Consider the following 14,096-nt stretch of genomic DNA (forward strand, 5'->3'; position numbering starts at 1 on the left):
AGAGATGGAATGTCCCCAGAATCGGGGGTTCCCAAAACCCAAAGCCACTAGGTTGGTCCACACCCTTCAGACATTGAGACAGGATCACCTAAATTCATAGCACCACCTAAATGTCTTGCAGCAGAGATAAACAGCATACTGATAATTATGATATTATTGCATACTGTTAGGGATACACCCTAGCAGAATGTGCACAGCAGTCAGGCAGGCAGGTGAAATATGTGAGATAAATGTTTTTGTAGCTTACACTCAGTAAAACAGATACGCTGTGCTAGTTAAATAGTTTATTCCAGTAAGAGTTTTAGCATAGTCAAACAGTCCATATATCATTCACTAGTTCAGTCTGTCCGGGGATTATTCAGTTGCAAAGTCCAGTGTCGAAAAAGAGGTCAGTAAACTTACAAATATCAGTCCAGTAATATATCTCCTCGCAGTAGAGATATGAATAAGTCAAACCTCCTTTCTTCCTTCAACGTTCAGCAACTCAGCAGTAGGGAACACGCAGTTAGCAAACCAGCAATCCAGCAGGTTCTCTTGCTCCCTCTTATGGCGGTTTCACAACCGCACCCAAAATTACATGCTTTGCAGTTTAAAGTGACACACACTTAAACTTACAATCATAGTTTATATATATTATTTTACCCAAACTACATTAGGTAACCTTGTTATTCCTAACACATACTGTTGTTAATTTTTCCATGGCAAAGGTTCAATACGTGGAATGCACTAAAATGCTAATTTTCACCTAGAAACATTTGCGGGGTTGACTTTGGGTAGCAAATTGGAACCACATAGAGAACCCAGTCTCTTCAGCAAACAATTTCTTTTCTGAAGTCTTCACCGGTGGAGAGAATGTTATTTACTCTTCCTTTGCTGATAGTGTATAATCTATTATTGTCCCCTCCTCTCTCTCCTCCCCCCCAGGAGGTGCAATCTACAAACACCACCAACAGCCTCTGATTACAAACAGAAAATACAACATTCTAAGTCCATTAAAAGATATTGGAGGATCCCGCTCTCCATTCCTGATCAAAATCCATGGCAAGTTTAATTTTTGTAAAACACTATAAAATGCATATGTACAAAATGGGGCTCTTGTTGTGTGACGGCTTGGGGTGGAGTTGTATGAAGAGGTCCAATTGTTATTGCCTAACAGGTCGGATAGCTCACAAAGATTTGATTATTTTATTTTGTCTTCACTTCCAAAGAAAGTTGTTTTGCTCCAGAAAACATTGCAGGGAAATTTGGGAAAATACTATGGAAATATCTTTTTGGCCATTTGGACATCTTGTGGATATTCAAAATCTGCAAACAAAATACAGTGCAATGATTAGCTTGCAATAGAATAAATAAGGGAAGAAGGCAGCTAAAATGACTTGAATACAGTCTCTTGCTCTTCTCCAACTCTGAAATAAAATGGAAACGTATTTTTAAGAGCAAGTGCTTCTTAGCACTGCAACTCAAGTCATTATCAAGTGTCTTGTATTTTTTTTCCTTTCAGGTGCATTAATGTTTATTGGATGGATAACTACAGTTAGCATAGGGGTGATCGTTGCCCGGTTTTTCAAGCCTGTCTGGACTAATATTCTACTGTTTGGAGAAGAGATTTGGTTTCAGGTGGGGAAAATGAATTGTGGAGAGTCTTTATTCTATATTGATGCATACAAAATATGTCTGGCAATGTTTTACTATTATTTATTTTTATTCATTTATTTATTTAATTTCTACTAGCTGCCTGTCTCAGCCAAATAAATAGAGTAGAGTAGAGTAGAGTAGAGGAGAGGAGAGGAGAGGAGAAAATTCTTTATTGGCCAAGTGTGATTGGACACACAAGGAATTTGTCTTGGTGCAAATGCTCTCAGTATATATAAAAGAAAAGATACATTCGTCAAGAGTCAAGAATCATCAGGTACAACACTTAATAATAGTCGTAGGGTACAATAAGCAATCAAATCATACTAGGAAACAGTCAATATAAATAGTAAGGATATAAGTGACAAAAGAGTCATACAGTCACAAGTGGGAGGGCGATAAGGATGACGCTGGTAACTTACAATTCTAAAACTATAAAACAGTTAAAACAACCAGAAACAATAAAAACATCCAAAAATTCATTCAGCTGATGAGATACTTAGCCAACTAACAGTAAATCTAGGAAATGGAGCCCTTAGCATATTCCAAGACCCAGGCCTGAGTACATAGTCAAGATTTTAAAGCCTTAGAAAAGGTCTTATACCAGAGTTTGCTTGTTTGTTCTATTCTTAACTGATGAATTTTCTATCAAACGTTCTTAGTAATAGAATATGTGTAATAGGCTACTCTTTAGCATTTCCTAATATTATTTTTTTTAATATAACTTTTCTAGATCCATCGTTCCTTGATGATAATAACAATATTGCTCACAAGCATATCTTTTGTTCTTCCTTTTATATATCGAGGAGGCTGGAATAAAGTAAGTGACAAGATAAATATGGATTTATTTGCTTAAAATCTTAACAACAATCATTTAAATCTTATTTCAAGGGCTTGGTATTCTGTCCTTATCCCCTGTTTAAATACAAGACAGTATTCTAAAGTTACTGTTGTGATATGTACGTTGCAAAAAAGGAAAATGATTGTGCTGCTTGCCAAGTTTGGAACATCCTTGGGATCCAGTGGCTGGTCCCTACCTTCTTGATCCTCACTAAATCTTTGAAAACCAAGGGCTGTTTTGTGGGGTGTTTATGCTGGTTTAATGTTTTTTAATTTTTATTATTATTTGTAAGCTTCCCAGGGTTATGCTTTGTAACATAGGACAGCTATGTACAGTAAATCTTTTAAATAAGCGAAGTACATAAAACACCTAATTATAACTAACATTCATTTTTTTTAATATAGCAAGCAGGTTTTCACCCCTATTTTGGCAGCACTGTGATGGCTCTGGCACTTTTTCAGTCTCTTATAGCAGCGTTCAGACCCCCTCTACAAGCACCAAGGTATTCTGATTTTGTACTGTACTCTTAATTGCTCAAATGTTTCTTAACAAAATTGTTAGTAGGTTATTGGAAGATTTAAATGATCATTCAGCTTAGTATCCTTTCGATGCCAAACTACCTTCTAGAATTATCAGCCAAGTATTGATGTTGGCCAGTTTGGACCTGCAGGTTGGGAATTATAGGGACTTCATTTAACACATGTGGAAGTACCTTATTCTGTGCCTTTTATCTTAGGAATTTAGCCCCTGCAAACCTCCAAAGGTCTTCTGCAGACACTATTTTTTCCAGCTTGTATAAATGTTTAAATGAAAATCCATAATATATTTCTGCTTCCCTTCCCCCTCCCTTTCCTTTTCTTTCCTTTCCTTTTCCTTTCCTTTTACTTTCTCCTTTCCTTTCCTTTTCCTTTCCTTTCCTTTCCTTTTCCTTTCTTTCCTTTCTCTTTCCTTTTCTTTTCCTTTCTCCTTTCCTTTCTCCTTTCTCCTTTCCTTTCTCCTTTCCTTTTCCTTTCCTTTCCTTTCCTTTTATCTTTCCTTTTCCCTTTCCTTTCCTTTCCTTGAAATAAGAAATGACTTCTTTTTTCCTTTCTGGGGACAGAAGGCAGATTTTCAACTGGTTACATTGGAGTGCTGGCACAACTGCTAGAATATTAGCCGGTGAGTTTCCTATTTTAACTCTTCCGTGTACAGCTGCATGTCACATAAGAGGAAAAAGCCACTTTTCTGCTCTCTGCTGTCTGCTTGAAATTCCTCTAATGCAATTTGTTGCTTTCCAGATGTGTTGGACCACTCTCTGACTATTCTCCATTCAGCATAATCTCAGAATTCAGGGAGTTGCATTTAACATATCTAGTAGGCACCGGTTTGCAAAATGCTACTGTGGCATATGGGATTTCGCTCTTCTGGTTATAATCCCAACTACAGCTATAAAAGTTCCGTCTAGTACAGTAGTGCATTTAGATTATTTAAAGAATGGGAAGCTAGCAGCCTGCAAAATAAAGCTGCCTGGTATAATCTTTATTTTACTGCAGTGATTCTGGGCCTCACATATACTTTAAAGATATTCTCAGAAAATAAAAACAGCCGAGGACTGGAACTCAGTGTCTGAGCAGAAATTAGGGTTCAGCTCACGGAAATAAATCTGCCCAAATGCTTCAATCGAAGAGAGAAGCCAAAGAAGCAGAGCATCCTGGTAAATGGGATGGTGGGAGCCAGTTTTGTGAGAATGCCCACAAACGCTCCCGAGATTTTATGTGGAGTAGATGGTAAAAAAAACGTTGGGATTCTCTGATTTAAAGGCTCTGCAGCACTGCCTATTGAAGTGGAGAGGATGTAAAGTTCCCCCAGGTATTAACAGCGGCTAGGATTGTATTTGCTAAAAACTGGAAAAATGAGAAAAGGCCATCACAGGAGGAAATCATTAAGAAAATATTGGAATGTGCTGAAATGAGTAGTTTTGACATTTGAAATTAGAGAACAAGAGGATAAACAATTTTATAAAATTTGGGATCTATTCTATCAATGGTTAGACAATAAAATACAGTAATGAAACATGTAGACTCTTAGAAAATAATAAATATACAAAGATGTACTTCTTTCTTATCATATCTACAAAATGATTTTAGGATAGATTTGGGATGATAATATGAACTGTTATAAAACAAACTAAGTAAATTATGATTATCTTGTAAAACATGAATGATTAAAAGTATAGTTAAGTGATTGATTAATAATGATACTAAAGTATTTAATTTTTTATTGAAAATACGAGAGTATATGCAATGTAATTGTAATTGAAGACTAAGAAATGGAAGCACAAAACAATTTGTAAACCAACCGGCACACTGTATGTACACATATGGAAGATGGCTTGATGTTTTTATGTTTTGTTTGTTTATGTTTGTTTTTAGAAACCAATAAAAATTTATAACAAAAAAACCAAGAAAAGAAAAAAAAAAGAAAGTTCCCCCAGGGAAACAAGCATGCCCCAATGCTCCCTAATTCCATCTCTACAAAAGATTTGAATGAACGTTTTGGTGCACGGTACTTTTTGAATGCCTCAGAAAGGAATCTAAATTTGGTCTTGTTCTTAACTAGTGGTAACAATATTCCTGGGAATGGACTTGGCAGCTCTCGACCTTCCTCCATGGGATACTTACGTAATGATTGGATTTGTAGCTTGGCATGTTGGGATTGATATGCTTCTGGAGTTACACGGCTACTGCCTCATCCGCAAAGGTTTGCATGGAGAATAATCAAGTTACAAAAGTACAATTTTTCTGGGTTGTTTTTTTTGTGTGTGTGTTTTGGCAGGGCAGGGGTGGCTTTCTGGAAGATCTTGGCTTTTGCTATTTGTGATTACTTTGTACACTTTTTCCTGTGACACATTCCTATGCAAGTCACAGGAACAATAGGCAGCTCAATATTTTAATCATTGAGTTTGGTTGCCTTGTTACACAAAGATTTATATTTACTCTTTCGTAAAGTACTGAATTGTTAATTTTAGCGAGGTGAGGTTTTGCTGTGCAAAACTGCCTATGAACAAAAATCTGTTCTTAATTAGAAACCTGCGATGCCACAAAACATAATAATCATGATGTAAAACTTCAGGGAGGGAATTCCACCACTTTGTCTTGTTGCTGTTCAAATAGACCAAGAGAATTTCATTGTTTGGCTTCTGTTAACAGAGAAAAATAGCGTTTTGGAATCCAAATAGTATTTTCAGGTGAGGAGGTGAAAGAGAAATCCCAATTCACCTCTCCTGCTAGAAAACTATAATGCTGTGTCATTTGGACAGCTAGTTACTGTACAGAAAATAGCACTGTGCTGACATTCAGAGAATGCCAATAAAAAGGCTGACTTGCTACGAAAGGGCAGGTTTTAAGTAGCATTTAAATGGACGAGTATTCTTTCTCCTATAGCCACACTTAATATCTCTGTGTGTATACATGTACATATAGAGATTTATACATGAGACACTATGCCATTTTTCAGATGAAGCCATCCACAGCCATTATGGCCAGTATTTTATTTTTGTAATGCAACAAATGGCAGGAAAGATTTTTTCCCCCCAAATGCCTTTATGGGGGCAGTTATTGCAAATTGGAACAAAGAGCTATATAGAAAAAAAGGCAGAATTGTAATTATATTTGTCTCTAAAGGCCTATGTTTGACCTCCTGGGGGCCATCCAATGTGAAACTTAAAAGGCAACACATTTTAAGGGGAAAAAAACGATCTCCCCTTCTCTATACAAACATAATGAATTTCAAACATATCCTATTAAATAGATCTATATTGGACTGTGAATGGATGAGTGGTCGTATTACAGTGAACCTAGTATGTTGTATGGTTTGTATGTACAATATTATCTTTTTGGATAAAGTATTTCTTTTATTTTGTCTGGGGAATTCCGAGAATTGAACTCCATACATCTTAAAGTTGCCACGGTTGAGAAACACTGATTTAAGGTGATATGTGTATGTGAGTGAACGGAAGAAAGCTTTCCTGCAGAATAGCTTTAATTATACTTCTCTTTTACAGTTGAGGTGTTGGAGGATGACAGGGTACAAATATTGCAATCCATATCTTCTGCAGAAGCCCAGGTAAGCGTAGCGCTTTGTCAGATGGTGAAGTGAATGGAAAGACAAACTTACTTTGTTTTAACATGAAACACCTAAGATCTATATTATTTTATGACAATAGGCTTACAGCATATGAATACTTCTTTTTCTCCTTAGGAAAGGGAAGCCTCTCTGGGGGTCATGTCTCGGCTAGTATTTTTCATTTTCAGATGATTTTTCATTAACAGATGATCCTGTTAATTTTATCATCCTTGAAATGCTAGTATTGTTTTTCACAGATTAACTTTCTAATACTCTTTCTTTCATTTCTACCACTACCATCAAGAATAATTACAGACATGCCTTTTTCTGATGTGGTTTAATCATTTCATAAATGAGTAAACAATTTTTCTTTTCTCCCTTTTCTCCCCCCAGGGCCATACATTTAAAAAAACAATGCTGTTCATCTACATTTGTGGCAACATAGCATTTCTTGTCACCTTCATAACAGCAGTTGTGCAAGTATGATTCCTCAAAAAGCCGTGACTAAAGACTTTGTCATTACAGTTCAAAATAACTTCTTACTAGATTTCATATCTGTCAACGAAACTTATCTCCAAGATGTGAGAACAACTCTTCACCACACAGCCATTGAAGAGCAAACTTTCTTGGTGTTGATAAGAATCTGCCCCAAAGATGCTGCTGCATGTGTCTCGTGTTTCCTACATTTTGTCTTCCCTCCCTGTTACACACAAATAATCACTATTTCAGTATTATGAAGCCCATCTCCAAGTACAGACATTTTTAGAAGAAGCTCCTTTACCTGGATTTTTTTTGAATTCAAGATATTTGTATGAGGAGAACACTCTTTGGAAGTATTTATTACAGATTTTTAGATTGATTGAGATGTGCAATAACACATTATTCCAAGAGTGATGACAATTGTTTGAACATTATTGTTTCTTGACACTTCTAAACACTTGAATATGTTTGTAGACTACCTCTTTCTCTTGAAAATAGCTAGGTACTATACAGATTGTCCTCTTTAGCATGTATTTAATGAATAATGCCTAACATATTGTTTCTAAAGTTAGGATGATCTCTAATTGTATTCATCCATTGGTGACCCTTTTGTTACAGACCTGTGTATGTGTTCTACAGGGTTAGAAGAACCTCTAGAGAAGAAGTTGAATGTATGTATGTTGAATGTATGACTCTGATCCTAAAGAGGCTCCAGGAAAATCTTTCAGCTCAGTCTCCTTGGTGTTAGACTGTTTCCATTAGTATGCTCCATAAAAATGATGTCCGTGACCAGCAACACTGTAGTTTTATAGATGTATATTGCACACCAAAGATTTAATATTTTTAATTTTATGAAATTCTTGTCCCAGTTCTTGAAGGGAATTTCTTTATAACTTCTAAGCAGCGTTGAACGAAATATATAGCTGCTAGTCATATTACTACCGTATTTGCTGCAAGTATATTTGCCATTAAAGAGTTTGTTCACCTATTATGTTAAGTAGAGTGTCATATCTTCTTAAATTTCTATGACGTATTTATGTAATGTAATTTTGCTAGATATTTTTCTCTAGGCAGCAACTGTACCCATCACCTATGAATCAGTGTCTGAAAACTTAATAAAGATAACATTAAAATAATAACTCTGTGAGAGTTGTGATGTCTAGAAATGAGAAGAAAAACTTGCTAATTCTTTTAAGACACAAAATTCCGTCTAAGACCCTTGTAGTTATTTTAAAATACTGCTGGTTCCAATCTTGCTTTTAGATCGGAAATTATTAGTAAGGTGATAACAGCTTCCATTAGAAAATTATAAGCAGGCTTGCGAATGATTTGCAATATAATCCTATGTAAACAACTAGAAGTCAGAATAGGTAGATTATGGAAAAAGAAAATTTTCATCATATTTTTCATCACAAATATATAAGCAACATAGAAAATATCATTTGTAGCAGTGTAGGCTTTGACCAAGTTTTCTTTTGGGGAAGAAGATAGCTTCGTAGTCTCATGTATAATGTATTATTCATATATTTCCCACAGGATAAGTGCATTTTAATTTCATTTTGGCCTTTTCACTAGCCTCTTTCATTCCTAGGAAACATGCATAGTGCCTTCTGAAGTATTTTTAGATTGGACTCTTAAATACACCAAAATAACATTTCCACAATTGAGACACTGTGTGGTGCTATTGATCAGGTTTATAGCCATAGCTAGTCATGTTGAAGTTGTCCACAGTAGTCTAAACTTTCCAAGAGAAATACATTTGGAAAATGCATAATATTAACAAAACATCTGAATTACACTGAATATTTTTCAGAACACAAATATGAAATACTGTATCCAAACATACAGACTCAACCAAACAAGAAAGCTTTGCATATATCATAATAGAACATTTTGATTTCTGGGCCAAGCTGCATTCAGAAGCAGATACTGATGGCCAGTGTGATTTTTATAACCCAGTTTCTGAATAATGGCGAGTGACTAAGTATTGAGATACTTTGATGATAAATGCAAGATTCGGTAACAAAACTGGGAGAGAGGTATGTCAGCTCAAAAGCAAACTTTTTATCAGGGGGCTAGAGGAAATGAACTATTGGACAAGGATGCCTTACTGGCTAAATTCCAAAGATGAGCAATAAACACAGACAGCAATATAGCAAGCAAATGACATGGATAGAGTGGCCCACATTTCCCAAACAATGGGGCATTTTCCAATGTTCAAAGGAAAATGAGATGGCTGCCTCTCCAGGATACATTACTATTGATATTAGGGGTACTTTAATGGCTTTATCTACCAGCCATAATAAAGCTCTTATTCTTTATAAGTGAATTGTTGGTAAATGACACAGCTTCTGCTGGCTATGCTGGAGGTCATCAGCTTCCAATATCAAACACACATGGAGAATGCTTTTGTCAAGTTTGAAAACCACTGCTGAAATGGAATAGAGTTTAGTAATTGGAAAGTCAGCATGTATCCTACATTCATGTTTAGGTGTAGTCAGAGAAGAAGATTGAGAAGACTCCTTCAACAAAACGAGATGCATTTGTATTCATGACAATGACCCTTCAGCTCTTATAAAATACAACAAGGCTGACAAATGCCTAACAAATGCCACTAATAATTCCTTGAGGAACACACAGTTTTAACAATATTCATTTATGGATCAGAGTATCCATATATCAGGACTGGCAAACATTCATTTTCCTGTAAAGTGCCGTTATTCTTATGGATGTATAGTTGAGTAAGTAAAAGCTACCCAGGTCCAAAACATAGAAAATTATTCTTTTGCTTTTGTTAAACTGCCAGACTTTTAGCATTATATCACTGCAGCTGCTTAAATCACCTTTTTCCCCAGTTTTGCCATTCTCATTCTCAGAGCTGTAAAAAAAAAGCAAAAGTAAAATATTATATATTGATATGATATTGTAAAATTATAGTATTAATTAGTCAGAGAGTATGTACTTACCTCACAAGATTAGTCCCAGAAAGTACTGTTAAGTTAGTATAAAAGAAGACCAGAAATTAATAAATGTACTATCAAGTTACAGCATAGCCACATGAGAAATAAATGGATGATTTTCAAACTTATAATGACAGCTGAATCTGCATTCCATATTTACCTAAATAATTTGGCTTTTCATTACAAGTCTAGACTTCTGTCCGTAATGAATATAATACCAATGTAAGGGTTAGTTTGTTCACTTGCACTAATCTAAAATAGAATTAAATTTTCCTATGGTATTTACCTTTCTAAAACATCTGTCCACTTTTGCAGGCTTACAAGTCACTGTAAGTTTTGAAATACAGGTAATCCTCAACTTATAACTACAACTGAGCCCCAAATTTCCATTCCTAAGCAAGATTGTTAAGTGAATGTTGCTCCATTTCTTGACACAGTTGTTAAGTGAAATTTTGCAGTTGTTAAGTTAGTAACACAGATGTTAAGTGCATCTAGTTTCCCCATTGACTTTGCTTGTTAGAAGATTGCAGAAGATGATCACATGACCCTGGGACACTGCAAATAAGCCAATTACCAAGCATCTTAATTTTGATCATGTGACTGTGGGTAATGCTGCAATGGTCTAAAGCTGAAACATAATCGTAAGTCAACTTTTTTTTCAGTGCCATTGTAACTTTACTAAATGAACTGTTGTAAATTGAGGACTACCAGTACGTTGGCTAACGAATTCTGGGAGTTAAAGTTCACACATTTTAAAGTTGCCAAGTTTGAAAAATATTGCCATGAATCATTTAGTGATTCACATTTCATCTAGACGCCTGGCTGGTCTGAAATCTGTATTATATTTTTTAAGACAACTTTGTTAATATGAATGTTGAGGCCCATCATTTCTACCTCATCAAGATGTGAAACAATTATAAAGTGAAGAGGCTTTCTTCCAGTCTACAGTTGCTTACACCAAAAATATAAGTCCTTTCTTATACATTGGGTTTTAGTGCGCCCTATATTTTATTTTATTCTTTAGTGCCTTTTAGGCTTTGGTTTTCTACAAAGAAAACTATTTTATCTTTTCCATTAAAAAGACTGCCATTGATTTCAGTGGTTTTAGACAAAGGAATTTTGCTGAAAATATTCCAAGAAAAGAACGTTACTCACTTCACAAACAACCCTTTGTACGTTGCTACCTTATTCTTCCTGGCTTTGTTTTCCTTTTAGAACAAGCAGTATAATTATGAGATTGTTTTGGAAAATTACTCATTTCCCTGCGTTCTCTGATTATTCAGTATGTGTTATGGCAGAGGGACAATGTGTGGGAAAACTATGGAGGAGGGGACCAAGTCAAGGGCAATTGAATTGCTTCAATAGTAGATAGCAAATATTATGTGGGTCTGTCTACAGCTGATGTGCTTATTTCAGTTCCATACTGAGAATGACGGGTAGGGCAACGCCCCTGTAACGTTAAAGAAATTGTGGATAAAGAGAAAGCACCAACTAAGTTAATTAGCAAAGCATGCACAATATATTCCTTATGGACAAAATTGGGCTACTCATTATATGTTGGGTGGTTTTAACAGCATTAAAACAGCATTCCATATGTTAAGGAGGAAAAACAAAAAGCTAGCAATTGCAACTTAGAAATGTTTTATAGACTCTACCCTTCAATACTTGGGAGGTCCATAACCATGGATTCAAAGAAATACATCAAGTTCTTATCATCATCATCAGTTGTCATCAGTTCTTATACCATTCCTCACAGACTTAAGTCCTAGACCTGTGATAGCTAACCTATGGCCCTGTGTGTTAAAGGGGACACACAACACAACATTTTGGGTGACATGCCAGCATTCAACACTTGACAACTATTCTTGAAAGCATGCCTATTTATCACTTGATTTTCAAAGCCTACGGAGCTGAATGAGAATTGGCTGTGTTCTCATATGGCCTCTGAAAATGGATGGCAATTCAGTTGCAGTTAAATTTTTACACTGTATGAAGAGGTATTTCGTTTTTTATCTCTTGAATCTCTCAGCAATCACCAAATCTGCTGCTAGATTGCCCTGTAGGGCAATTCCAAGAATACTCAGGATAATCATGCAATAAAGTATCTTCTTCAATGATTTTGAGGGAGATAAATATGCTTTCTCTTCAGCTCCATCATCAAGATGGTTTAATCCAGTACCCCCCTATTTAAAGCAGCCAAGTCAAGTTTTACTTATGAAAACCCTGTTGAAGATCTAACCCCTTTTAGCTTTAATTTCTGAACTCTTTTTTTTTTTTACTTTTAATTTGTAAATCTTAGCTTCATTTTTAATTTCATTCTTAGCTATGCGTTATTAGTTTATAATGTTCTTTGTAAACCACCCAGAATCACTTAGATGAAGTGGGAGGTGTATAAATTTGATTAATAAATATCACGCAGGACATTGTCTCCTTGTAGATATGTGCCTTTGGGCTTCACTATATTCATCTCAAACATTTAGATCTCCAATATTTTTTTCCCCTACCCAAAGGAAACCAAACTTGGACAGCCAATTAACTTTGCACTCTCTCATCACTCAAGAATGTGAGGCGTGTATAAGAATATACCAACTGTTCTTTTAATAAGTGGACATTGCTCTCTCTCCTATACCGTATCAGTCTGCTACTATTGAACTGGCATTTTAACATGCGATATCAAGCTATAAATTGCAGGCTACCGTCAAGCTCTGTGAGTCAGGCAAACTGAGAAGGAATGCCACATTGGACCAATGTGTTGGGAACTCTGCTGGTTTGCCTGCTGTGAATAACTCTGAGATAATGAGAGTTAGGAATTGGTCCTAGAATGTCCACTTCCAAACTTCTCTGACAGCTTCCAGGTAAAAAGAATTATAATCAACAATGCAGCACCTTCAGGGACAGTCTAAGTTGAGGTATACCCTGGCCCAAAGGGTATGCTAACTGGATTATACTACAGTATTGTGAAAGCTTATGATCTACCTGCTGCCTATGTTGCAACAACACTTCCACTGTTTGTTCTGCAGGAAACAGAGTGCCTTGGTCTAAGTCAGGAATGTCAAACTCGAGGCCAGGGGACCAGATGCATGGGGTGCTTAGATCTGCCCTGTGGGGCCACTTGGGAAACAGTGAAGGACTGGCCCATGGTGCCCCTGCCAGAGAAAACGGAGCTTGCAAGGGTTGTGGGAGGCCCTCACTAGTTCTGTTTTCACTGGCAGAGGGTTGCAGGAAGCTGTTGGAGCTCAAAATGGACCTCGGGAGCCCATTTTCACTGGTAGAACACTCGGGCCACCACAGGAGCCCAACACAAGTGGCGTTGAGCTGGCCATGCCATCCCACAAGGTCAAACACAACCCTGATGCGGCCCTGAATGAAATAAAGTTTGATACTCCTGGTCTAAGTCCACAAGGCAGGATTCAGTGCTTCTACTGAGAGAGAGTAAAGAGGCTTTAAATATTAATATCAGCCTTTGAGAGATTTGCAAACTAGAAACAAGAATCAGTTGGACTTCTGGAAAGCTTTCTAGTCTTCATATCTATTCTAAACTCCAAGGCACACTAATTGGGATATGATTGTTATAAAACAGGAAAGATTTGGCCTTCATTTCTCAAAATATATTTTTCCAAAGTGTGTGTGTGTGTTTGTGTGTGTGCCTGTGTGTGTGTGTATGAATCTTGTCTGCAAAGAGATGGCTGCAACCTCCAAGCACTGAATGAGGAAAGAACTTGTACTATTTCATCAACGTAACTTTTTCTTCCATAAACTTCTTGAAAGTGCAAGAATTATATAGAGCACATGTGGTTTATTGCTACCAAATGTACTTTTTTTGCTGACCGATGAAAGAAACTTCAGCTATTGCTTTCCCTTGCACTTCTCTTTCTATTCCCACCATGTCATAAGCCTGAGATCTGTATCAGCAGTTGGGATCGCTAGAAATATGCCAAAGAAGACATTCTAGCAATGCTTTTATTTCTCAACATCACTTCCTGTTCAGTACTTAAGCAATAATGAACGAAGGGAAGACAGGGCATCCTTTCTTTGCTTTGTCCACTAAATAGGATTAAAAGACCAATTTAGAGCGCCTT

The 14,096-nt window shown here is 36.4% G+C and overlaps 2 protein-coding genes across 5 annotated transcripts in view; one reads left to right on the forward strand and one right to left on the reverse strand.

The window, feature by feature from the left end:
* The window catches only part of FRRS1 (ferric chelate reductase 1), a 31,351-nt gene extending 23,305 nt beyond the window's left edge, over positions 1 to 8,046 (forward strand). Inside the window, exons 9-16 of the mRNA XM_026700330.2 lie at positions 925 to 1,041; positions 1,502 to 1,617; positions 2,366 to 2,452; positions 2,878 to 2,975; positions 3,573 to 3,631; positions 5,072 to 5,212; positions 6,516 to 6,577; positions 6,971 to 8,046. Of these exons, the coding sequence (XP_026556115.2) occupies positions 925 to 1,041; positions 1,502 to 1,617; positions 2,366 to 2,452; positions 2,878 to 2,975; positions 3,573 to 3,631; positions 5,072 to 5,212; positions 6,516 to 6,577; positions 6,971 to 7,063 (773 nt within the window). The 3' untranslated portion in view covers positions 7,064 to 8,046. The remainder of the gene's footprint in view (positions 1 to 924; positions 1,042 to 1,501; positions 1,618 to 2,365; positions 2,453 to 2,877; positions 2,976 to 3,572; positions 3,632 to 5,071; positions 5,213 to 6,515; positions 6,578 to 6,970) is intronic.
* A 687-nt stretch (positions 8,047 to 8,733) lies between these two features.
* PALMD (palmdelphin) overlaps positions 8,734 to 14,096 on the reverse strand; it is a 79,423-nt gene continuing 74,060 nt past the window's right edge. For all 4 annotated transcript variants that reach the window (XM_087930168.1, XM_087930171.1, XM_087930170.1 and 1 more), the window contains one exon: positions 8,734 to 9,935. In XM_087930168.1, coding sequence (XP_087786294.1) covers positions 9,892 to 9,935 — 44 coding nt within the window. In that variant the 3' untranslated portion in view covers positions 8,734 to 9,891. The remainder of the gene's footprint in view (positions 9,936 to 14,096) is intronic.

The sequence above is a fragment of the Pseudonaja textilis genome, chromosome 3 (assembly GCF_049901715.1).
Source record: "Pseudonaja textilis isolate UNSWEBS1 chromosome 3, rPseTex1.2, whole genome shotgun sequence".
Lineage (NCBI taxonomy): Eukaryota > Metazoa > Chordata > Lepidosauria > Squamata > Elapidae > Pseudonaja > Pseudonaja textilis.